The sequence below is a fragment of the Tinamus guttatus genome, unplaced genomic scaffold (assembly GCF_059628265.1).
Source record: "Tinamus guttatus ecotype Peru unplaced genomic scaffold, ASM5962826v1 Tinamus_guttatus_pri_ptg000451l, whole genome shotgun sequence".
NCBI classification, from domain to species: domain Eukaryota; kingdom Metazoa; phylum Chordata; class Aves; order Tinamiformes; family Tinamidae; genus Tinamus; species Tinamus guttatus.
In genome coordinates, this window is record NW_028288985.1 from 2,761,509 (window position 1) to 2,788,116 (window position 26,608).

Consider the following 26,608-nt stretch of genomic DNA (forward strand, 5'->3'; position numbering starts at 1 on the left):
TTTTGCTCATCCTACCCTGCAATCTCTGTGTAATACAATGAAATGCTTTTGTTTCAGTTATGGTCAATCTAACTTCCCTATAAGCACATTTCCCCAATATTACAGCAAATACTAAATTGATCAGATTTCTTAAGCAACCCCACTCAAAGCAAAACCACAAAAAAAAAAAAATCCAAGCCAGACCAAAGTCTCTGGAAAGAAAAAAAAGCTCTGCCTGTTTTCAAGAATTTTCTCAAATGCAATAAGAAAAAAAAAAAAAAAAAAAAGCTCCTGTCATCTGCATGAATAAAAAGCAGGTGGCCCGATTAGCACCAGGAGAGCTTCCCTCAGTCTGCAGGAGAGTTGGAGCAGAGGGAGGTTTCCCAGGCAGGACCCGCATGCAGGTGAGACTTCTTCACCAGCCACCGTGCAAAGCTGCTTTGGGGAGGAATTGCGCAGAGAGGAGCAGGAGGGCAGAAGAAAGGCCGCTTCACCTGTAGGACACTCGCTTTGTCATGCAGGAACACAGACACGTCGGCAGGGCAGAGTCACACAGTCACTAGAGCAGGCAGCGGTCCTACCTCCTCCCCCGGCTTTACTAGGGCCTCCAGCGGAGAGCGGGCCATTGCCAAAGCTCGTGAGGCTCTCTCGTCTTCCCGCCGCTCTCACGTTGCCGTAGTAACGGTTGACCAGCACTTGCCTGAGTGCCTCACCCTTAATTCAAAGAGGACAACGAAGTCACCATCTGCATTGCACGGATAACGACACGAGCGATGTTGAGGAGCGGGGGGCTGCGCGCGGAGGCACCGCTCAGCATCGCGCGATGCTCCAAGCGCCGCAGCGGCCGCAGCTCAGGGACCGCGCTCAAGCTCGCTGGGCTTATTTTAGTCTGAGAGAGCTTTTCTTTACAAAAAAATTGGTAAGAAAAACTATTGTCTCAGTGTTAAATGTAAAGAAGTGGAGCGTGTACACCACCGGTACAAGAGGAAGAGAAGAAGGACAGAAAAAAAATCACTAGAAATGATTTGGTGAGACCCATCCCATCTCCTCCCACCCCCGCTATTTTGTGTTTGTTCCTGCTAAGATTTTAAGAAGAATTCCTGGATATTTAAGCTATAGAGAAGTTGGCACTCCAGCAAGGAGTGAATGCAGAGAAGCACCATCAGTGGACTAATCTCTGTAGGGTCTTTGGGCCTAAACACCGGCAGTGTGAGCCCTGGGCCACCACTCTTAACAGGCATGGGCCATGACTGCAGGATTCAAGATAAGATCTGAAACTTCTGGGAATTCAAAAAACAAAAGAGAGACACCAATGATTTCACATCAACTAGGGTGTTTTGATCTCCAGTCACTAAACAAGTGCTTAACACCGATTTCCAGCTGTATTTCATCTCATTATCAGTTGCATGGCTACAGATTCAAAGTGTCATTAACTACCTACTTGAATATTAGGTGCTACAAAAGTAGAGGCTTCTAACACTTTCACAAGGGGTCTTTCAGACACAAATACCAAAGCAGATCCATATGAAAGTGTTCACTAGGTCACAGACAACTCCAGCACTACTAGGCTAGAGTGCTTTTAATCCCCACGTTGGCATACACAAGGCAGAGATGTATCTTCTGATACTCTGGTGCACTGCAAGTCTCCAGGCTTTGAGAAACCTGTTCACCCTTCTCCCTGTCACAGCAACACTCTGTGGAAACTAAAAAAACCTCCAAAAAACTCAAAAACTGCTTCTAAACTAAGCAGCTTTGCAGTTTGACAGAAACCATTGCTCTTTCTAGCATCAGGACTATGGCCTTCTGCTTCTCTCACTGCAGGTTGGCAGATTAAAATTGCTCAGAGATTACAGGCAGGAAAGCAGGTGCACAGGAGCTGCATTTTGCAGAGGCAGAGGGGGCAAGGGAAGAGGAAGGGGGAAAAGGTGCAAATCATACACCAGGAAAGCTTTCCAGCCAGCCCCTTCCAAAAGTCTGAATAAATAAATAATAAAACTTTGAAGCAACATTATAAAAAAACAGTACTTTTTCAAGGTTTATAGTCAAACTGCAAATGCAGGAGATGCAGTTCAAGCAGACTCTTGTCCTAGGAGAGCTGGTCCTATGGCTGCTGCCACTGTTTGGTGCAAACCCAGCACCTTTAACCACTCTCCCCTTTCTCTCTCGCTCTGGCAGGTAGCGAGCAAGGCGCCTTTCTTCTACATGCACAGCAATTAAAAAGGAAATTTGCTTTATTCATAGAATCTTGTTCCAAAAATCAAGTTATGATGGGAGTTTCCACATTTCTCATCCATTAAGGTAACTAGCAGTTGTGACAGCAACTGGCATTTAAAAATGGTAATTTTTACAACTCGCTATGAAGATGTTAACACACATCCAGCTACAAGAACTGCTGCTCAGGGATCTCTACCTCTTCCCAAATCCAAATGATTACTCAGAGCTTGCTGGACTGTCTTCTAGCCCTTTTTTCTAGTCCATTCTGGAGCAGAAGACAATTTTGCTTTTGCAGTCAAAACAGGACAGAGCTCGTAGGGAGTTTCTGCCCTTGCAACAAGCCTGCAGCACACCTGCTTTCTTGCTGGGCTATATCCAAAACAGGGCGAGCTAACCAGAAAATACGAGTGGGAACAGGTATAGAGCACCTGCAGTTTGCAGCAAGGCAAGTGTACAGATTGAGAGGTCCAGCCAGCCACATCCAGGGTCATTTGCAATTCCAGCTGGGGAAAAAGCCCTTAATTTCCTATTTCATTACCCTAAAGCACTGTGTTAGGTAATAAGTGCATGAAATGTGACTGAAATAAAGGGGAGGGAAAAAGTGGTATTTAAGCAATGTTATAATTAATTCAGCTGCTATGCTTGGCTTCAGAACAGTTCTTTAACCATCGTGTTACTCTCATATATCACTTTGATGCGTACGGTGTGCAAACAAATATCAGATGCTTGGCGGCATTAAGAAAAATCAAGTATGCTACCTAAAAAATCCAGCAGCCCTCATTTTCTGCTGTGTTCGTCACCAAGGCAAACTGATAGTAAGCAGTACACAAACATCACTCCCCACACAGCAATGGAAGAGATGCAAACAACTCTGTTTAGGTGTTATCAAAATCCTGCTAGCAGCATTAAAACTGTGTTACAGAGAGTATTTAATAAAACTTAAGGGGGCAACTATGACTTGTTGTTTTTCTCTTCCTGGCTACAAGCACAGAAGAAAGTGAGAAACACAGTGGGAAGCTGCACATTTCAGCAGTGGTGGTTTTGCAGCTCGACTGCTTATGAAAGAAGAGGGCTTTTTTAATTATTATTATTTTATTTTTTGAGGGGTGAGGAGGGACAAGCAAACTCCCCAAGGCCCGATTAATCTCACTGTGTGAATTAGTGTGCAATCGAAGAGCTTTAGAGGTGTGAAGAGACCAGGGTAGGCACTGAGGTTTAATCCTGCATGACCCCGCACCCTCCCCTTCCATTTAGCGCCAGAGGAGCCGCTCCAGTATCTTGTTGCATAAACAGAGCTGCTAGTTTTAGACTTTCTAGGAGACTGGCAACAAGCACAGAGGTTGCCTCCATGGTTTGCACTTCGCCATTTAAAAGGAAAAAGTAGCGGATTAGCTTTAAGTGCGCTTGGCTGCTGTACATACCCTTCTATGATCCTCCAGTTGCCTCTGTGGTAGACTTTGATCAAGCTCCTGCTGCGCAGGCAGAAATGTCATTTTAAAGCAGAGCAATACTACAGAGACACTAACATCTTAGCACTCATGGAAAATATTAAGGAAAGTCACAGCTGAAAGCAAGGGGGAGATAAGGAAGATCAACTGGCAAGCTGTCTAAGCATAATATCAGGCCTTCATTAGCTCTAACAGGACTTAACCAGTCTGCGTTGACTCTCTCCAGCAGACCACACATGGCATGCAAGTATGCCAACACATTCCCGGGGATTTAAGGAAAACACAAAGTCTACCTAATTTTACAGTTACCGGGAACACAAAGGTTTCCAGGGGTTGAGACCATGCACCACGTCCATGCATACATATACACGTGTACACACACACGACACCCCTGCCCACTACACACGCTCTTCTGGAGGAAGAGTCACACTTCATCGCATCCAGCTGCGGTCAACGAAGCTCTCTGGGAACTGTGGGGGCCTTGGCCAAAACACAGAAGTTTTTATTCCAATACCATAGCTGCATCCCATGAGTACAGGGAGGCTTTACCCTGATTTACCACTGTCCCACAGCAGGGTCACATGGCCAAATCCAAAATCTCATTTCAGATTTTAAGTATCCAAAAGAAGCAAATTTTTGGAAGTTTAGCACAGGTTAGAATTCACACTTGGTAAACCCAAAGTACTGTAAGTTGCTGCTGCTCAGAGAGGTCTGAAACCATCGCTCTGCCCAGGGACCTCGTCCTACCAGCAGCCATCCCCAACACATCTCAAAGTCCTTCTATAACCCCCAGCGTTTCAGGTTATATTTAAACAGTCTTCCACAAAAATTACTAATAAAAAGGTCTAAAATACTGTAAAATGCCTTTTTTTCCTTTTGAGTTAAAAAGAAAATCAACACCCTTTTAGACTTGGGCTTCCATATAGTTTTAATTAGATTTGCAGTAATATATTACCCAAAGGTATAATCTACCAGCACTACCTCTGGATATTCCATTAATTCCAAAACAAGTTATGGTCTTTATGAACCCTTATTTTTTATTTTTGGCAAATAACCTGTCTTACGTGAACTGATTTGGGGTTCTCTCAAATGAAACATGCCTAAATACCCAGTCCACAGAAGAGCTAGTGACCTAAATGAAGTCAAGCCACCCTGTCATTTTAAATGGGACACCCAGCAGTTTTGGAATTGTGAAATTTTCACCTACCTTCATTTTCTCTATCCTGGATAGACCAACTCTATCCTGGATTGACTAAATCAGTCCTTGGGGTCCCTTATTTTGTCTAGGAATACAGGTTTGGTTTACAAGTTTAAATGCAGAAAGTATTTCAGTGACCAGTCTGATGCTGTGTTGGACTGAAACACTTGAACAAATCTACTCTTTCTCCACCGTCTACACCACGCAGAACACACATTTCACAGGTCACTTTTTAAACCAACAAGACACTCCACCAAGACTACTTCAAAACACCAATATTTGCCTGTTGTACAAATATAGGTGGGTGACACACCTCTACAGAGCTTTCCGTTTCTGGAGGCTGCGGCAGCTAGTTGAAAGTAAAATGCAGAAATATTAGTCATTCTTCAAGATTCTTTCATCTCAACAGAAATCTAGTGGTCAACACGTAAGGGAAGCCAGAAACTGTTTGACTTGAGCTGAATCATCACAAATGGATTACAGCATAGCTACTGCTTGCCCCCACCCACCGTGCGCCCAAAAAGGCTGCATGTGGAGAACTGAGCGGGCGTCCTTTGGGCAGTGCCAGTGCTGTGCGCGGACGGAGGCGCAGGCCGGCCGCACCCCGCGGCGCTGCTGGACCCCCTGCTTGACCTCGCGCCTCGGGCTCAGCGAGTAGAGCACTGCAGGAACCAGTGCTGGGGCCACCAAGGAACATTTAGAATGTTATTTGGATTCTAATTTCTAAACGTTCTTCTTTTGAACAAAAATAGGGAGTATAGTGTCAAACAGGAGCCATGGAATAAGCAGCTTAATCGTGACAGTTTTCCAAATTTAAAGTGCTGATCATCACATTGAGACAGATCAAGACAAGCAACTTCTACATAGCAGAACTTAGACATTCAACAGAGACCTTGACATTCAAGTGAAACTATCTACTTAACAGTAGTTGAATTAACTTAATGTCTCAGAAACAGACACCAAGAAATAAGCCCGTTATGATACACTAATACCAAATTAAGCCATTGTCCATGTCAGCCTAAAGGGTGCACAAACAGGGCTGACAAACCAAGCACAGGCTGGGAGTTTTAACCCAATTTGCACTGCAGCCTAGGAAATACATGGGGGAGGGGAGGAGGAAGCCAAGAGAATCTAGAAATCTAAATATGGAGAGATTTCACTTAGAACAAGGACAGGGAACTAACATTTTCCACTGCAGGGCTCAGGAGATGGGCACGGTCAGGAAAAGCAGCTCTCCGTCCTTCTCCTAATGGACGTTCCCCTTGGCTGACTCGCATGGCCTCTGGTACAGCATTTCCTCGCATTGTCACCACTCCTGGAAGCCTCGCAAGCGTGGAAACTGCTTCTTGCACGGTCAGGTTGGAACAGCGGGTATTAAGCCAGAGCAGTGAACAGGAAGAGCCTCATTTACGCAGAGGAACACACAGTTCCTGCGGCACGCACGCTACCGAGCGCACCCTGCCTGCTTGTGGGCCGGACATTGGAAAGGCCACGTCAGGCCTTTAGTTAGTCTGGGCACACAGCTGGGATTGCAGACACAAGCCAACTCATTTCCGAACAAAGCAAAAAGTTCCTTTGTTATTTATTAAAGTCATCCCACCTACATCAGCAAGTAAAAGATGCCCATCACTCTACAGGAAAATAGGTGCCTTCCCTTCTAGGACAGTGGAAGCTGCGGCAGAAAGACCCAATGGGAGACAATAGGACAAGGGAACACGTTGGGATTTGGATTTCAAATGGAAGAGCACCCTTACTCCCAGCCTTAACATACATGAAGATTTTGGGGGCTGAAAACAGGCAGAGATGAAGAACCAGCATGAAATTAGTTGAATCTTTTCAAATGAAAATTACCAAGGAAAAAGCAGGTGTTTTAATTAGCAAATTCCCATGCTTCTTGCTTTGGCAGCAAGAGCACCTGTGAATGGAGCAGCACAGAAAACCCAGCACCAACCTCCCGGCTGCAGCACTGCCTGGGGCTACGCTCCGCAGTAGCGCTCCGACCTACCGGGGCCTTTCAGGAAGGGCAGAAACTTCAAATACTGAAATCGAGGGTCACAAGGAGTTAAACACACACAGAAATATTGAACAAGAGCTGCTGGGCTATGCTTTGCAGGACCACTTCTTCTGCGAGCGTGAAGTATGTGTTAGTATCAGAGGAGCAAGCAGGGTAGGAGAGTAGAACGGGTAAGAAATCCTGCTGAATTTCGTGTGTCTCCCTGTACCTCAATTCTTCACTTGAAGTGACAGAGGGGAGGAAGGGGAAATAGGACATAGGGGTTTGTAAAATACCAAGACACTTGGCTAGCGGAAGCCAGGTGAGTGGCACACATACAGCAACCAGCTTTCAAACGAAAATGTAAGGGGTGGCAGGGTCGGAGGAAAGGGCAGGACTTTTCCTCTTTGTTAGCAGTAGGGAAAGTTCCTTTTAACTTACTGTACAAAAATCCTGCTTCCTTTGAAGTTTCCTTTCCCACAGGTTGGCGAATAGACCTCTCCTCATTACCCATAATAAGAGAATTACAATTTCTTTGGCCTACTGGTGACTAGAACATTTTAGAACATTTCTAACACCTGCTTCCCTCACAGAAAAGCAGTGTTTCTCCCAGAATGGTCTTTATCTGACTCAAAGAATAGATGCATCCACCTCAACAACCTGCCAAGTCAGTGAGCGCTCCTGTGAGCTCAGGACATCTTGGCATAACACTTAGCACATTTGTGGGACACTTCTTTTTCTTCTGCAGTTTTGAGGAAGGTGTGAAAGTTTAAGTTTCATTTGCTTAAAAAAAAAGTATAAGCCAGTCTTTCGTGGAAAATTTAAATAAATTAGTGATGTAGATATACAAAAAAGGGTTTGAGGAAATGTAGAAAGATTTTCATTTAGATTTAAAGCCTTGGGATTGCTTCTCTTGTTAATTCTCTTAAACTCACCTATCCAGTAAACATCTAGAATGAGCTCTCTGAAGAACCTTGAAATGCATTTGGAAAGCAGATGGAGATTCCTGTTCCCATGGACTCGATCTCCTCCAGAAATGGTTTCAGTAAAACAAGATAAAAGAACTTATATTTTAATATTTTTTAAAAAGGGTAAAAAATAACATAATCAGAAAAAGCTGCCCATTGAGTGGTCACAGGCTTACAAATGCTTTCAGAAACCAGATCCTTTTCTCTTCAGCCTCACTAAACTTTGTAATTTTGAAATTAAAAAATGGACAAAATAGTGCACACAAAGTCAAGTCCATTTCCTCCATTTCAGACCATCTCTAAGTTCAAGTGAGGAAGAGGCTGGCAAACCTCATGCTGTTCAACTCCCACTTTCATGCCAGTTTCCTAACTATTGTGTCTCCTTAATGTTACTTCCTATCTGAGCATTCTAACTGAGACACAGAGGGGACTTGCCAGTGTAATGCACTGCTATAAACTGACACCCATCTTCAAAGGTCTTCAAGACCAACACTGCATAGTTTGAAGCAGATTAGTCCAGCTGGATTTACTTGGCTCGACACAGAAGCCACTTGGAGAAAAGAGATGCCTGCATTGGGTCAGAAGTCAAGTTCAATTACTTAATGGTCCCTTCTGGCTTTTAAATCTGTGAATTCCCAAACTGATCCATTTTCAATCAGATATCATCTAATTACCGGGGTAGTGAGGAGGGCTATTTGGCAGAGGAGAGGGAATAAAAAGAGGGGAAAAAATCCAACTATAGAGCCAGCCAGTCAAATATCAAATACAGCTTTTGACAGTCAGGTTGTACAACCAGAGGTAACAAATAATCACAAAGACATGGGATAAACCATATTAGCAAACTACTGCCCTCTTCTTTATCTACCTTAATTCTTACTCCATCATCTCTGGTATCAGCTGGCACCAAAGTTAGGACTGGCTGTTTAGACACAGTCCTGGAAGAGCCTTTCCACATGTCATCCCTTCTGAGCCTCTTCTCTGTGGGGTACATTTGCTCTTGCCGAAAACACCCAGTAAAGCAGCGTGTTCTCATGTGCTACCTGTCCTGATTCACAAGAACCAACTATAGAACAAATCAGTTGCCTGTCCTTCATAACCCTTCAATAAAAACTCCAAAAAAGGGAAATATCCACTGGTATAGGTTATTTACATGCAAATTGACTTCCTTTGTAAAGCCAGTATTGCTACCTCGTAGAACTGAGAAAATCTTGCATTGGATGAGAAATTTTAGCCTCTGCAGATGATACGTAGGTGTGTTTGTCAAAAATGCTGTGGGTAAGTTTCAGGGGAGCAGGGACTAACTGGGAACCAAAAGCACCGAACCTGCTTGGAAAAAAACTCTTCCCACGTTACAGTTTATCGCTGTAGCAGACCCCAAAGTCACCACGTGTTGTAATTTTAGAAGGCAACAGAGGATTTTACAGCAGCATAAATCAAGCGGCAGTGCTGGGTATGGAAGCAAACACTGCCCTGGCACGGGGAGCCTGCGAGCTCAGAGCGCTGCACCTTGCACAGGGCAGCTTCAGCCTGCCTTAACGTGGTGCAAACCTTTTAGCACATCACTATGGGAAACGCCCAGTCGCCTCTTCCAAAGAGCTTACGGCTTCCAGCTCTAGTTTGTGCAGTGAAAGTGGGCTGAAGATTGCAGGATTTGTGGAAGAAAAAAAATATATATAAGGCAGCCCACAAAAATTTGAGAGCCTGCATTTCCTCTGCTTGAGACATAATAAGTGAAGCACTGTCTAAGGGCACACAAAGAATGGCTGGGGTGTGAGCTCTCTCTCCCAGGAAAATAATTTTAAAATGCATCTCTGGCACTTTGGAGGTTAATAAATTTTTAGATCTTTTAATTGGATTTGGAAGATTTAACAGATTTTGCACCCTACTCAGCAGTTCTCAAGTAGTTTTACAGTTCCTCACTGATAAACATCACTGAAAAGGTTCTTTCAGTCAAGCCCTTTGAACTAGGATTTTCAGTTCTCTCTTTGCCTTCTTGAGACCAGATTGCCCTAACTCAAACTATACTGAAAGGGTCCACAGGTGCATTTTGCTGGGTCATTAACTGAATAAAACGATAACAGAAAATATTACTTAATTAAAAAATGGCCTTTTAATAGACTTTTTACTTAGTTATTTACTGCAAATGCTGTGCCACATAACTGGAGTGCAAGCCCAGGGTGCTCGGGCTGCGGCTGCAAAGAGGTTGTTGCAGCAACGTGCAGAGACAGCTCTGGGGACTCGTCGCCGCCAGCTCCGCAGAGCAGCGAGGGCTTGACAGAAACAAACTGTTTGGATGATAAAAATGCCTCCGATGGTATGGGAACAGCATTATGCTGAGGGAAGCAGCAGCCGCGGCAGCTACTGCTGCGCCCGGCCGCTGGCAGCCGCGCGGCGCAGGGACTGTAAACAGCCCCGCCACGGTTATTGGCAATTACTGCTGAAGGTCACACATCAGCAGCGGGCCTAAATTCCAGGAAAAAAGCTCCTCTTATGTAACTGCTGCTTGAATGTTGGCAGGTGCCCAATGGAGCAGTTCACTGCAATGTAGGGAGGAAAAAAAAAGAAAAAAGTAGGACATCTCCCAGCCTCATTCAGCATCGTGAGAATGCCACCTGCAGGTGACAGCTACCATGTCCCCTCCTGGCTCGCCTTAAGAGCAGCCTCCTTTTCGGGGACATCTGTATCTTCATGCCTAAAGGCTCCTGGCACCTACCTGAATTCACAGCGAGGGGCTGGGGAAGTTGGCACAAGAGGCAGAAACGTGTTGCAGCAGGAGCACACGGCTCCGAGTCGTGATTCTGGAGCCCCCGGCTCCCAGCGTCATCTCGACCCCATGCAGTCACCTCGGCTACCACATCTGCACTTGCCCTGAGCCTGCACTTTGCCAGGGGGTACAAGCTCAGCAACTCCACGCGACTGCAGCAGGGTTAACTGTGACCACTTTGTCACCACTCACACCTTACAGCATGTGAAAAATGTGGCTTCTTCCCAAGCCTCCTGTTGGGGAGCCCAGGCAATGGTAATGGCCTCATAAAGAATAAAAACTAGCACAAAGCCACCCACTACATAAGGGATGAATCAAGAGACTCAGCCCAAGAGCTTTTACAGAGATGGTGCCCATGCTACCTGAGGATTTTCTTCTTCTTCTCTTACTAAAAACATCTACGCTAAGAAGTCCCCACTTGGCATTTTCGTCTGCTTGCAGAGTCACAGCCCATGCCACAAGTCTGCTGTGCTGGGAAATTCTGCAGAGCAGCAGCTCAGGGTGGAAGCAGAGACAAGCTCTGAACATGCAGCTCCCAAGGCCGCAGCTCGAACGCCCAAAGCGGCACCGGGTTTGGGGTTTCTATTAAAACCAAATCGGGCTTTTCTTACATCTTCCAAGACATGTTTTCAGCTCTTTATTTTAACACCAGTCTTTACAGACCCTATGCCAAAAGCCTGTAAGCTGCAAATGTGCACAGGAATACTGAAATACTAAAACCCCATAATTTTCAGTATATCCTAATTTCTGTCCCCAGAAGAAAACTTTCATGTGAGGTCTGCCTCAAAACTAGATGCTGCGGAGTTTGAAAAACATCCGCAAAAAACTTGAGTCGTCCATCCCCACGTTTTTACCAGGAAGGTTCACGGTGCTCAGACTATATTAATAGGTGTTGACAGCAAACACCACCGCTCCTGGAGGACAGGAGTGCCTTCCTGTCACGAGTGACACCCAAAGCTACCTTTAAGACAAATCCCTCAACAGAAAGCAAATAAACTAGGGCAATGCCAGGCCAAGGGGATTAAAACACCTCACTCATTCCCTTCCCTCCCCCAGCACCTCCTCAGCATTGCAAGTCCTGCAGAAAGGCTGATTTGCCAGCGCTGCTCGGACCCGTTACGATCCTGGAGCTTTCTGGCATGCCGAGGTGGATCCCAGCGTTATCCGCCAGCCGAGGGCAGTGTTCCCTGCCCGCGCTCGGAAAGGGCTGCGAGAGGAAACGTGGCTCCTGTGTCCTGGGACAGGATCACGCACTCTGCACGGGGGGTACTGCAGGTCACTGCTGAGGGACACTGACCCTGGCACTGCAGTCACCACAGCGGTGCCTGCAAGATGCACGGAACCATCCGCGCACGCGCTCCCACCTGCAGACTGCGAAATCAGAGCTCAGCTCTGCCATAAAGCAGCAGTTTTATCCCGAGGCAACACGGAGTGTTTCAGCTGGTCAGAAAAATTCAGCTATCCAGAGTTGGACAGACAGGGAAGCTAGTGATTTTATTAATAATGGAGCTTTCCGTATTCTTTTGCTCTAAGTGTTTACAGTTGCTGGGGAACAAGGAAAAGAAAAGGAAACACGAGCATTTCCTCTGGGGATTTTCTTAGCAATTCGAACCAACCTGAAACCCTCTCTCTAAACAGAGGATGCTCATTTCCAAGAGGAATAACAGCCCTGCTCCATGAGGGGCACCGCTCCTCCATGAAGCAGGAACCTCTGGCCCAAACCCTGAGCTGCTCTGCACGTGCCGCCTGATTTACTGCTGGCCAAGGCAGCACGCTACAACCAGCGATGAAAGGGGAAGACTTTCATATTATGACTTAATTGGTAATTAAACAATTCAAACTTCTGTCTGAGATCTCTCCAAGATGAATTACATGCCCTGTTCCAGGAAGCTGTAGTCCCACATGATCTAAAGGGGATAGCACTTCATGGAAATGGTAACATGATACAGATGAACTTTCCAAAAACAACACATTTCAGAGCAATCTCAGTTCTCGGGCAAGAGGAAAAAAAGTCTTAGTTTAAAAGAGGAAAATACCAAAGGTTAGACACCAAAACACTCCTGTAGCTAAACCATTTAAGGTTTAGTGTGACACACAGGGACACACCTGAGCCTTCTCCTCCTCCAGGAGGGGAGGGTCTTTTCCAACCATAATGATTCTATGATTGTATAGAAGCAATGCCACTGGAGTAAGTGGCCTTCCAGCACATGAAACAAGTGACCTTCAGAACAGCTAGATCCTACTGTCCACATCTTCGTGCTCATCAGTTACCTTCTATGCACGCTCATGGGAGTGCACATTAAAAGCAGAAAATGGCCATGAAGAACAGACCGAGTGTTCTGAGGAGCTCGCACCGAAGACTCTGGTGAAAGAGATGGTCTTTGGAAAATGTCATTTCTTTAAAATGGAAACTTTGGATGGGGGAACTCCTGAACTTGTTGTCGTTATCTCAGATCCACAATGGAGTTTCCACTCCAAGGCGGTCAGAACACTGACAAGGGGATGCAGAGCAGAGATGATGGTACTTGCCTCGTGACTCGGGATCATGTCAAAAAAGCTGAGGCTTGAGGGTCCCAACCACAGGTTAGGTTAAAAAGCACAAACCAACCACCTCTATACTGCTCTGATGGTTCTCATGAGCAATGAGTTTTTTTGTAAGCTCTCTCCTCCTTCAGCCCAGCATTGGGGGATATGTCCGCTGGGGTCTACCTTTGTGACTAATAGTTGGGATCTTCAATCTATTTCAAGAGCCAAGGTCCCCCAAAATTGTTTGCTTATAAAGACAAAGTTAGCACAGATAAATTCAGTTGACTGATTTCCAGGAGTTCTACAAAAATTTATAGCATATTTCATCATCTCTTCTATTAAATAAACAATAGTAACAAAGCATTAAGTAGTTGAATTTTGTTCCAAATAAAAGCTTGTTTGGGGAGGCAATGCAAGAAGCAAACCGCAGAGAAAATATTTGGGTTTTTTTTCCTGGTATTTTAGTAGAATAATGTGCCAGTCTATCGCTTTCACAATATTATACATTTATGCAGAAAGAATCTCCAATTGAGTGCCCACATCATTTCTTTTTCTTTCTGAGAGGCCCAAGGAAGCTACTGCAACAGACAGCTCGACTCAACTAATTCCAGCCCTAAGCAACAGTGTCTGAACAAAGCAGAAAACAAATGTCCTTAGGAAGCTTAATTTCAGTTAAACTGAAGTCTTCATTCAAATATATTTTTCCACCTTTAAAACAGCCACATGCAGCATAAACACGAGTGGGCTGGTGCACTGCCAACCAAAGTGCCATTCTTCATGATAGGAAGCTAGCTTTAGAAGTTAGTAATGTTCAGAGTTACACCACGTTGCTTTCACAACACATCCTAACGTTTTGCATGCCTTTATGTACCAAGCCTGACTAAGGAGCAACAGGAAAGATAACTTGGAATGTTCCTGAATAGCATGAGAGTCATTTTTTCTGCAAAGCAAGCCCTACCACTTCCACCCAAGGAAACCCAACCCTTTCGTCTCACGTGCATGGAGCACCTGGGGAAATGAGTAATGCCTTGCACCAGCCAGGCAGCACAGACACATCATTCAGGGTCTCCTCTAGCTGCTTTTGGCATTTTTTTTCCAAGTTATGTATGAACACCATTAAAGCTAAGTGTTTACATTTTCCACTAGCTAAGAACCTGCTTGTAGACTATGCAGTAAGCACCGCAGGGTGCTAAATGCCGACTCCTTAATGGTGCTCACGGCAGTTAATATTCCTTCCAAAGGCACTCAGATCTGTTCCTAAACTTTATGAGGACCATTATGGCACCAGATGATTGCAGACTGCCAGAAATTATAACTGCATTTAGACTAACATTCAAAGTAACGTCATACGGAATTAGTTGTGGTAGCTACTCCCAGCGTAGACACACGGCAGGCTACAAACTCCACTAAGGCACTGACACAACGTGTACACGTCGGAGAGGCCACTGCCAAAGGGACAACAGGACAGATCACAGTGCTACGCGTAGAACAAACACCACAAACAACACCATAGAAAAATAAAATTAAAACCTCAGCATTATCCAATTCAATGGTAATCTGCTGGAAGAGAAATAGGGAGGAAGAAGTGAAAGCAAGCATTAGTAAGAGAAACTGCAAATAAGTTTCACATTAGGATCTTATAAATTATTTAACGCTTTCATGCTGCAGTCTGACCCGTGAACGTTTCCAGGAGGCATCAGTGGCATTCGCAGGCGACAGCAGCAGGGGACAGGACACACTGGGCTCGGCCTCACACCAGCCAGCGAGGCACCAGCCTGGCCCATCCAGACCCGAGGGCTTCCGTAAGACTGTCCCTAGCAGGTGCTGCAAGCAGCATTAGGCATCCTTGGGTCTTCATAAGCAGAGGATGAAGTTTGGGTTTAGGAACAGAGTTTTAAAATATTAGAACTGAACTTAGTCTTGCAATAGACACCCAGAAAGATTGTTTGCATGAATGACATATTTCTGTTGAGTAAAAAACCTCGGGTCTAGCCTACACAGCTAGCGTAGTAGTTTCTAGCCTATTAAATATACCACAGTATGCTGCCCATCACTGCAAGAGCTGAGCGCAAGCCAAGCCAAGGAGTCTTGGGCAATATGGAAAACTTGAAGCCTTCCCACGAGCTCCCGCGCATCTGTGCTCAGCAGCACGCGGAGAGCACGGTGAGAGGAGCCCCAGCTGCTCCGGAGGCTCCGCTCCGGCACCCGGCATCGCGGCGCCTCGGCACGGCTGTCCCCACGCAAGGCACGAGGACGGGGCTGGGAGAGCGCGGCGTCTTTACCACTTGTGCGGGGAGATGAAGTGCACCAGGGGAAGTACCATCTTTTTAAAGAACAGGCTGTTGCAGTGAGTGTTCTGCTGTGCTGCAGCCAGGCACAGACCATGCAGAAAGGCCTCGCTCTGCACTGCTCAAGCAATGGGCTCTGCTCCATGTCAGCAGCCACCACTGCTGAACCGCACGGATTGGAGACTTAGGAATATAGGACTGTTACGAGCAACTCAATCTAGGGTATAACTGAGGCCTCAAAAGAGTGGGCAGGGGGAAAAGAACATGAAAAAATGTTAGGAAAAGGAGGAATTACAAGACTTTCCTGATCTGCATAAGAGAACAATCAAATCCACAGTTAAAAAAAATAGGAAAAAGTGAAAAAAAATTGGATGCAAAAAGGTATATTGAACTAAGTTTGCCAAAAATTCTGAGGAATTCCTAAAAATCAATTTCCAAGTGGTATATTGCATTTAAAAAACACAGGAAATGGGTCAGCCCTTCCATTCTGGTTGCATCAGTCTATAAAAGGCCAAGCATCCTTCAGATCTCTTAGGCTGATCTTGACCATTCTCTCCTAGGTGTTTTCCATGGTTGGGAGACTGTATACCAGTGAATTGAAGTGTAAAGCCAAATCTTTCCCACCCCCAGCTTTGGGCAGTGTAAATATCAGCATTCAACACTTGCTAAGGAGGATCCCCACCAGACTGCCTTGAGGAGAGCAGGCTCTACCTGTCCCCTTGAGAAGGGACCTGTGCACCTTACAGGTGTCTTAAGGGAGAAATATAGGCACTGTGGGGCTGGTAATGGGACAGAGAGCTGCTGCTGGGCTCAGCAGAGAGGGGGTTACAATTCTGCACAAATTCAGCCACCTTGAGAGTCTTCAACCTGGAGAAAAGCGCTTATTTATAACGATGTCATTACCACACTTGACCTGTCCCACTGCCCTTCTCTACCAGCCTCTTCCTTGCAGCTGGTGAGGGCATTTCCCCCAAAGTAGATGAGTTTATTCTCCTGTGCTGCTACTGAGAGCAGTCCTGCACTCCAGCTGGGCTGGCCAGCCCAGGCAGAGCCAAGGCCAAGCTCCCAGCTGGTTCCTCCCCTGCCCTGTGCACCCGCACAAGGGGAGCGGGTGCTTCTCGCCTCTGCCGTGGCTGCAGGTGTAAACAGCTATTAAGAAGCTCTCTGATCTCCAAAGTCATTACCCCGCACATAGCACTACCCGTCGAGCTCTAAGCCCTGCTGCAAGTGAGAATGTGACAGGGGATGCTCTCTGCCCCCAGCAGTGCCCATCCGCAGAACTGCCTCCCTCCGTGATCCCAACCGCTCGCTCAGAGGTGCCTGAGGGCAGGTTTATTGGAGGGTTTATTTTTCCAGCTTTCCTTTGCATGCTTTTGCTACACGTATGAAACCTGTGCAGCAAGAGACAGTCAATATAAAAAAATCAAGTTAGAAACTCACTGTTTTCCTCTAAGAATTTAGATTTGCAAATTTTTGCTCTTAGTCTAGAATGAACAAGTGCCTATTTTTAGTTTGCATGTGGAAAAACACAGCAGGTTCTTCCTCTGTAGTTATTCCAAAACGCAAGGTATATATTAAAACCCCTCTCAAACCCCATAATGCTGCTTTGATAGTGATATATTTTCCCACAATCTTATAATAAAAATCATGTTAAGCAGCTCTCCAACTAAAGCATACCTCTGTATAGCTACCGTGGAGCATATTAATAGTCTAGTTTGCTTAAAAATGAGATTAAGATTGAGACTGAATGTAGGAGCAACTAGGGCATATACACCCTCGCTTGATACAAATAGAGAATAAGTCTGTCTGTAGCTACAGAAAAACATTCTTCTCGGCAAGACAAAGGAGTTTTATGCAAGTAAAGGGAAAGCAACAAACATGGGTGGGTGTACAGACAGTTTCCATCTATAATTCACATGAAGATGACTCAGATGCATATAAATTAAAATTAAACCACAAAATAATCTCTACTGCAATGCTGTGACCTGATGAAGAGTCACCTAGACCCAGGACACAGATAAAGAGGTTACAGCCTTCAAAAAAAGGTAATCAAATTAAATATATTTTTTTAGTGCCAGCAACTGCAGGGTTTGGCTTTAAACTTACAAGCCTGAAGTAAAAAAGCAACAGAAATGAACTTACCTTTCAAATTATATATGAAGTTACTAGTTGACTAAAAATATTTTGCTCCTCGTGCAGAACAGAAATGCTTACATGTACAAAACAGCTCAATTTTTTTTTTCTTTACTGAATAATGAAGAGTGGGCTGAACAGTGCATGATCCGATTACGTACCTTTTCTCCGTAGCCTCTATCTTTGGTCATCATTTCCCTGAGTGTCTGTAAGACTTTAATACATAGCTTCTCCTCGTTCTCTTCTAGTAGCTGTTTAGTGTGCTTAATTAACCTGAAAATAACCAAATGATCATAGCTGATTTTAGTAATAGCATTTCTAAAAAGGGAAAAAGTAGTATATGGCTAGCTTTCTTGATTGGTTTAATCTACAATCAACAGTTTAACTGAAACATGATTTTGTCACACCATTTTACAACAATCCTGGCAGTATCTTCTCAAGAGCAGTATCTAACAAGCTGCCTTGGACTGCACTGCAGCTGGGAAGACAACTCCAGTCCTCTTAGCTGGAGGACAGTCAGATAAAACCCTAGTGACTACAGGCAGAACGGAAAGCATCTTCCAAGAGGTGATCTGAGAACCCAAACTCAGCCCTGATTTGCCATTTAAATGATCCTATAATCTTGCCTTTTTCTTTCCTCCAAATATGGGTAATCTGAGTAATGCACATAATACCAACTTTATTGTCATATTAAGTGCTGCAAGGACTTGCAAACATGACTAGGGTTTAAGACAGAGACTGAACAGGGATCAGTTCAAAAATTTTGCTTATTGGTACTACTGCTCATTGCATTTATATGCTACACAAACTCAGGGTTTTTTAAGCATTAGCATGAGGATATATCAACCAGTCCTCCTCTCCCAAGCAAGGAGCTGAATCTTTTCAGGCACAAACTGCATAGCAATTTCCTGTGCTTCATATAAAGCCAGGCAAGAAGGCATAATTCCATAGGGCATAAGAAAACTGAGGAAACAAACAAAAACACTGGCAAGCCAGACTTCCCAAAACTACTTACTTGCAAATGAAACCACCACTTTCACACTTCCTTCTTGCATCTGTATTCTCCGGGAAGAGCAGTTCAGGCCTATGAAGTACATCTACCAGAACGGATAACTCTGCTTGGACGAGGGGACGTAAGCGGTCCTCTAAAGCTGATACTATGTCCTGGAATATAACCACACCAAGGTTTTGAGCATTAAATAAAATATCTAAGTTTATATTTAGTTTTTTTCTAAACAAACTGCTAAAAAAGATAAGATGGGGAAGCCTGTCCCACTTAGGTAGACTCTAGAGAAGACTTCAGAGTTTGGATAGATAAGACTTTAGGATTTATTTATTTGTAAAAGGAAGCTTTAATTTTCAGCTGTGCCCCAGATTACTTTTCTCCTGCCCTCCCCATCCTTGTAGGTGGCTCTTGTTTGTATGAGACACAGAAAAAAAATCAGACTCACAGTTGCATTGCAACTTTATCATAACATTTGGGGGATATTTATGCTTACACAAACTGATAAAAAATACGACTGGTAAAGTTATGCAAAAACATAACCCTCTTCCTCTTTTCATTAGCATGTTTAAGAGCTGTCGCTACCTTAAAACGAGACCACATTCATCGTAACACTTAAATAAGCAGAAAACACTGAGATGCATATAGAGCCAGGGAAAAAGTTGAATCAAATTTACAAGGATAAATAACAAGAACAGCTGAAAAGTGAAGAACTTTTTCAATGAGAATGAGTTAAGCAATATTTTTATATTACATTATAAATTTATGTAAATTCAGTTAAAAACTGCTTGCCAGAAAAGCTTTTGAATAGAGAATAGATCTTCAAAAAGATGAAGGCACAACTCATGCTTTTTTGGTATAAAAAAGTCCTTATCCAATCTTCCACAGTCTCAACATAAAATATAGGTATAGCACATTAGTCTCTAGTGGCAAAACAAATCACTATGTACTTTTGAGCAAAAATTATGTAAAAATGCACATGCTTTGTTTTTAGGCAAAACTACTTTGGCTGCATGGGGCTAGGGTTAATTCATTTATTTCAAGATCTGCAGTGGTTTCTAAGCAGGACTATTAAATTTTTCCTTATACTGAAACAAACAAAACACTGGAGGGGTCTGGAAAGCTATACCACCACCACCCTTTCTTATCTAATAAATGTTTTATTTCAAACTAACAGCGGAACAAGAATGTTTCTAGCACCACTAACTTGAGATATCATCATCTTCCAGGGCCAAATATTCATACTCATTAGCTGTGAATGTTCAATTACCTTTCTGGATACAATGTGATTTTATACACATTATTACATTCAGTTAGCTACATGGATTACCATGCAGCACATTGACCATTTCATACCAAAATGCCTTTCTACTTAGCAAATACCTCCGATTGTGCAGACATGCAAGTAAGTGGCTAAGGGAGGAGGGGCTGCTGGGGAGTCACCTGCAGTCTCTCAATGATGTTCCGATAATCCCTGGAGGCAGCAAGCACCGAGTCTCTGCGGGCAGCATTCCTTGCCGTCATTCGCCAGTTCATTGCAGTTTTCTGTACAATGTTATGGGATTTCAGGAAGAGATTGTTGACCTGACTGTCCAAGTCTACGGGAATTGCAATTGCTCGGCTCTTTGCTGCAGTAAGCAAAAGTTGGTAAGAATTGGCTCCTTTAGCCCATATATTACAGTCAATACTGCACACAAGGAACAAGACAAGCTCTACTTGCAATCCTTTCCATGATCTCCTTCACGTGCATTTCAAACAATGCAATGTTCAACTCATGTATAACAGGTCAGACCGCTCCATAGTGTTACATTTACAGGCTTTCATACCTTGGAGCCATTTATCACATTTAAAGTGCATGAGGAGACATCGGTGCTAACACAGGCACCTATCTAATAGGCAATGGCCTTATACCTACTGCAAATTACTCCACTCATTACTAAAAGCAGAACAAATAACTGGGAGGAGCAGCACTGAACTATAGCTGGACCAATCCTTCCCAGATCAACAGGACTTGGAGATCTTCAAAACCCACCTGGATGCGACCCTGTGCCACATGCTCTAGGTGTGCCTGCTTGAGCAGAGGGGTGAACTAGATGATCTCTAGAAGTCCCTTCTAACCTCAGTCATTCTGTGATTCTGTGTCACTGCAGGACTTGCAATTAAATCAAGAACATAATTCTGCCTTGGCACTATCCCTTGGCTCCGAGTCAACTCAAGTGGCACCTACTGGAGGTAAACTGTACTTTTTGATAGGAAGAATAATGCATAAATAGCAAATGGGCAACCATGTTTGGAGCAGTTATCTGATTCCACTGGGTGCATTTCTTACCTACATCTGAGAGCACACGAATGCAGCTCTCCACCGACGCCTTTTGGCTTGGCATTAACCAGTTGCAATGGTAGACTCTGAACACACCTTGCAGCAATTGCACAAACACAGGTTGGCGGGTCTAGAACACAAGATTAAGGCAAAAAGACTTGACTCATCACATCTCTAAGCTGATGTCAGCCCCCAGTAACACAGGTGATGAGCTCTAGCCCTGATTCTTTGCATCCCAGTCACTTTAACCAGCTGCATCCATTCGTTAGGCAACTTTATGTTGTAGACACTGTATCTACCACACAGTCATCAACTGGGATAGGACAGGAATGAAGGCTGGAAGGGAAACAGTAAGTAGCTTCTAAAGCCTTAATAATTGAAGTCTGACTAAGCAACAGAAGTAAGCAGTAGTCTTCATCTGTTTAATCAGAGGTTCCAGGAAACCCAGCATACAAAGATTCTCCTTTCAGCACTGACCAGGAGCTGACTCAGTAGTCCACAGGTAAATGAGACTTGGCTCTTGGCTATGAGCACAGTTCTGGAGTTGAAAACTCATCATTTCAAGTACTAGCTGGTATCCAATTTACTGAAGAAACTAGATATGTGCTTGTTATTTTGAACGTGGGCAGCAGTTAGTGGTAAACAGCACAGCTGCTATGGATCAGCCCAAGCTAAGGTGTGGCTTTTACCCTTGCATTTTGCAAGGTGATTTTACACTACAGATAGATTAGCTCCTCCAGCACACACACGTGCATATGAGCTCTAGTCTTTCATCTTTGTAAAGCCCAAACATTATTGGCCCAAACCTGTTCATTCCTACACAGCAGTTACTTAGTAACAAGATTCACTTATTTTACCTGTGGGGGACAGAATCTTAAGTATTTCAAGTGAACTTATAGTGAGAGAAAATACCCTTGTCTCCATATGCCTATTAGTTATGTCATGTTTATCTGCTAAAGTGAACTACACCACAGTGCAAAGCCCACAAGACATAGGAACCAGTGGAAAAAAAATACCTCTTTTATTCTGGTCAAGATTAATGTCTGTTTATAAAAAATAAAATGGAGTTAGAGTAAAGAAAAACAAAGATCCTTAATTCTATTAAATCAGCTCATTAAACACCATTATAAAATATCCTAGAAGAGAGTCAGAATTCAAAAACCAAAAATTAAGGTAGTAAAGTACTCATTATTCTTTCTAGGAATAAATCAAATATCAAAAGTATGTCAGATACTAATATTTTCCAATACAGGGCACTGAAAATACTTGCACTTTTGGATTTAAGTTACCCACATATTCCTTTCAGTTCATGGTTTAAAGACTTGGTCTACAAAGCTTCGGAAGATGCTGTGTTTGTTTAAACTAGGTCAATAAATCAGATGAGAAATTCACTCCAGGTTCCATATGCCTCTAACTGAATTTGTGAGGGAAAACCTTGGGCAGTAGAACACACTTTAGAGGCAAGCTAAGCAGCACTTGATAAAGAGGAAATACTTTGGACAGCTGTTCTTTGGTCGTATTTATGTTCTTCTCATTTGATATTTGCACTGCGTGATAGATGTACATGGTGTTCTTTGAGCAAGCAAGGCTGGTCCTGACTCCGGGAGGTACAATTTCACCCCAACGAGCTCTAACACGAAAGAGCCTAAGACAAGAAGAGGCTCGCATGGGAAGGAACGAGATGACAAGGCACAGCAGAAGGAGCAAAGGTCATTCACCCACTGAAAGGGCGAGACAAAAGTAGCAACAGATCAGGCAAAACGGCTGTAGACAGACTGGCAAAACCCGAGGGGAGAGCAAGACCCGACTCCGAGGAGTGACCTACACCCGACCAGCTAGTCTAGGAGGCCACGGTCACGAGATGGAAGAGTCTCCAGTTACAGACAAGAGTTTGGCAGGCAGAGAAGGACACAGAAACAGGGAGTGCAACTTAAACCAAGAAGCAGAGGACAGACAAATCGAGGATAAGATGGAATGAAAGAACTGTCAACTAAGAAGGCTGGGAGGTAAAATAAGCTACTTGATCCTGCTGAACAGGAAGAGAGTCTGAAAAAAAGCTAGTGATATTAAAATTAACCAGCTAGCTCAAAGGCTGTAAGCTCAGAGATGGCAATTAAAGCTGCGACAGCCAGGGAGGTCTTTTATATTTATATATGTATACACACACACACACACACACGGTGCAGAAGAGAAGGAGAAGGACAAGGGCAGAGCCCTGGGAGACAAGGCTAATCATTCATCTGAATTTCTCTTTGGATAAAGTTTGGACAAATTAGCATTAAAGTTCACACCATGGTGCCTGACATTTCAAAATCACATGAGGAGCAAATCGACTGCCAGACTTGTGAGTTGGGACCCTGCCCTAGTAATGCTGCTCAGCCCAAACACAGCTGCAGCAGCTCCCTGCTCGCGTGGGCGACACAGTCAGGCCCTTGAGAGCAGGCAAGCCCAGCGCACGGCTCGGGGCCGGCTGCGCCTCGAGAGCCAGGCCCCTGGCTGATGGCAACCAGCCAGCTGGACCAAGCTGGCAAGCGGTCGCCCAGGCTGGGCCGAGCACACATCCTGACTAAAGCAGGGCAGACTGTTAACAAAACAGATCGGGAGAGGCGGTGCAGAAGTAGGAGCGTTACTAACACCGAGCAGGAGGACCCGCAAGCACTGCCCGATGCAAGGGCACGCAGCAGGGCGATACCGACACCTCCCTGGAGCACGGGACACTGCTGTCACCCAGCGATGCAGCACAACCCAAAGGGTGAGCATCAATTCCTCAGAGGGACTGCCAAGGCAAGCTGCCAGGTGCCCTTCATAGCCATGTTCTGTAGCCAGATGCTTCCTCACTTGCTGCCAGTTGCACTCGATGACAAACCTGCACTTTGCACCCTGAACTACCAGCCTTGGTGCAAGGAGGTTGCACCAGGTTTCCACAATAACTATACTCAGGCTCCTGATAGACACTCAGGCACCTGGCCACTGTCCACACTCCTCACAAGAGGTATTTATAAAAAGAGCATGATGTTATCATGCTGCAATATACACATTAGAGTTATATCCTGACACTGCTAATATGATGACTCTGGCCTTGATGCCTCTAAACAGCAAATGGATGGAACTGGAAAAAAGAAATTTCAATCTTCTGTCACTTAATCTTCAAGTATCCCCTCCACATTTTCCCAACTTCTGCACAAGATCCGAAATTACTCAGTGTAATGAAAGATACTAGAACTTTTGAAAAAACTTTGTTTTTAAAGGAAATAAGAATCTTCCTATAAAAGCATGTTCCCGTTAAACAATCATCTTAATACCATCTGTAATGCAACACCCTCTCCTCCTGCATGAAAGGCCTGCCAAAGTGCTTTAACATCCTTCTTGAAGTCCCTCTTGAGATCTCTTTGTTGCAATGTTACTGCTTTACTGCAGCAGGGTGGGCGACATGCTCAAACCATTAGCTAAACAAACCTGCTACTCTGTTCCCCTACATCTGCTCAAATTGTCTTATTTTAAAACTGTACTCTGACTTGGCATGGCAAAAAAGGTCACACATCAGGACAGGAGCCCTTAAATACAAAGGGAATAAGGAAGAGGGACAAATCCTTCACTTCCCAGCTCACCCCACAACAGTGATGTGCAGAACCTGCCTCCAAAAAGGCCAGGGTAGTCTCTGCAGTACATAAAAAATGGAATCTAATGTGATTTAACAGGTCAGCTTCTGTAGAAAGTGTTCCTGGTCAAGTTGTTCTACTTCTCCTCCTCCATTACAAACACACATGCCCCTTTTTAACTTGGAAATGGAACCAAAATGGAGTTAGCATAGTTGCATTGGTAGCATATTTGCATTTTTCTGTCTCTTTAATCTCCTACCTGCAAAGTAGTGCTCTGATCAGAGAACGGGGAGCTGAAGAAAGTGGTGACTATACTCATCACTATTTCCGTAACATACTTCTCCAGGATGGAGTCAGCGTGCTTTCTGTCACTGGTGTTGTTACAAGCCTGCAAGACAATCCATTCCCAGATCAGAAGCAGATCAACCAGAACAGACTGATATGAATTACAGACTGAAACTTTTGCTTTTGCATTGTTCTAGTCAGTGCAACTGCCTGTCATGGTGATATTTATGACACTGGGATCACCCACAAAAGCAGAAGCCCAGCATGGCTGCTGTTTTGGCACCTAACATGCTTAGGAAGGAGGAAAAAATACAGAATGCCTTAGAGGAAAAAGTAGTAGGGTTGGGAGGACTGAGGTGTAATGCTTTCGTATGGGGAAATACTTGGAATCCCAGGCAAAAAGCCATATGGCCATGCAAATGCCAAGCTTGGAAAAAATTTGTCCTGACCTGCCAAAAACCGTTGACTATTGCTCAGGAAGGAGCTAACTACCCCGGCCAGAATAAGCAAGCCAGGTCACAGAGCAGTAAAAGGCATCAGACAAAGGAGTAGGGTGTGGGACTTGAGCGTTTTGCTTTTTAAAAGGAAAATATTAATGTGTTCCATGGAATATGACTAATGAAATCCACAGGCATGAGGAAAAGAAAGCAAGTATAAATGCAAAGCAACACTGCATTAAGGGCATTTAGTGCCCTTGTGCACTGTTATGATTTATTCCTACTGCTACATACTAAATAGGTTCATTTATGCTTTTTGATTTCAGTTCCTAGATACAGAAATCATTACCCGACAGATGTCAACCAGGAAGTTCTCAAACAGCTTCCACATATGATTACTTGTGTAAATCTCTTTCATTTCTACTTCGGTGTCCACGTAGCAATGATTTAAGAAGTTGATGTATGCAATTTTAACCTAAAAGTAGAGAAGGGAGGGGGGAGAAGTCATTAAAAATAAAAACCTGAATGGTACTATGAATGAATGTAGTGTCACACAGACTGCTCTATAAATCATTTATAGCTCAGCTTCTTCCTTTTATTTAAGCACTGGTGAAATTTAATGCCATGAATAGCAAGACATCATCCAACAAAAAAATGCCAAAATTATTGCAGACAAAACGTCAGCATAATAATCATTTCCAGTTCTGCAGAACCATCTGTTCAAGGTTAGCAGCAAGCTCCATAACACCCCTCCTACCACCACCACCTCCATAGCCCTATAAAACAAGTCCAGCCCCACACTCCCACTTTAAGGGCAAGCTAACGAGTGCAAAGCGATTTAGTTGCTGTCCAGGCTCACCCAGCACACCTACAGCAGAACCAGGACAGGAATTCAGCTTCCCAGCTCATGGTTCACCTGCACCACTGCCCTTCCTAGGCCAGGCTCAGTCATGTCAAACCTTTCTCAAACACTGCCAGTACATCTCAAATACAGCATCTCAAATACAGTGCCCCAAACAGCCCTCACCTCAGGTATGCAATCTTCATGGGTTACTACCCTAACAATGTCATCCAAGGGAAGGAGGGAGTTGCATTTGATTTCTGTGTAAACATTTTTGCCTTCTGTGCACACAGCCAGCAGTTCTACCAGGTGGATATGGTACATCAGTGGACTGTTTTCATCCATCCGATCTCTCTCTGATCTCATCATTTGCACCAAAGTCTGGAAGGAAGCTCTGTCATTGTAGAACACCAGGACATCTTCTCCTGCATTCACCAGCTACCAAGAAAAAAATATTCCATCAGCAGATCAAAGCCCATGCCTTTCCCCACAGCATCCTCCCCTAATCTGGGAGCTGACCGTTACAGTGCAAATCCTGATTAACTATTCTTTAGAAACTTAAAAGGAGTGCAGCCCACCAAGTCAGCTTGACATTCTTCTTCATGGGATAGA

General features: G+C 44.3%; 1 protein-coding gene across 1 annotated transcript in view; it reads right to left on the reverse strand.

Moving 5' to 3' along the window:
* The window catches only part of ITPR1 (inositol 1,4,5-trisphosphate receptor type 1), a 153,097-nt gene that overhangs the window by 49,497 nt on the left and 76,992 nt on the right, over positions 1 to 26,608 (reverse strand). The window contains exons 32-43 of the mRNA XM_088532057.1: positions 26,183 to 26,434; positions 25,505 to 25,630; positions 24,693 to 24,821; positions 21,851 to 21,877; positions 20,844 to 20,964; positions 19,958 to 20,142; positions 18,527 to 18,675; positions 17,673 to 17,784; positions 14,621 to 14,647; positions 5,153 to 5,188; positions 3,615 to 3,662; positions 561 to 693 (exon numbers count right to left, since the gene is read on the reverse strand). Coding sequence (XP_088388183.1) covers positions 561 to 693; positions 3,615 to 3,662; positions 5,153 to 5,188; positions 14,621 to 14,647; positions 17,673 to 17,784; positions 18,527 to 18,675; positions 19,958 to 20,142; positions 20,844 to 20,964; positions 21,851 to 21,877; positions 24,693 to 24,821; positions 25,505 to 25,630; positions 26,183 to 26,434 — 1,345 coding nt within the window. The remainder of the gene's footprint in view (positions 1 to 560; positions 694 to 3,614; positions 3,663 to 5,152; positions 5,189 to 14,620; positions 14,648 to 17,672; positions 17,785 to 18,526; positions 18,676 to 19,957; positions 20,143 to 20,843; positions 20,965 to 21,850; positions 21,878 to 24,692; positions 24,822 to 25,504; positions 25,631 to 26,182; positions 26,435 to 26,608) is intronic.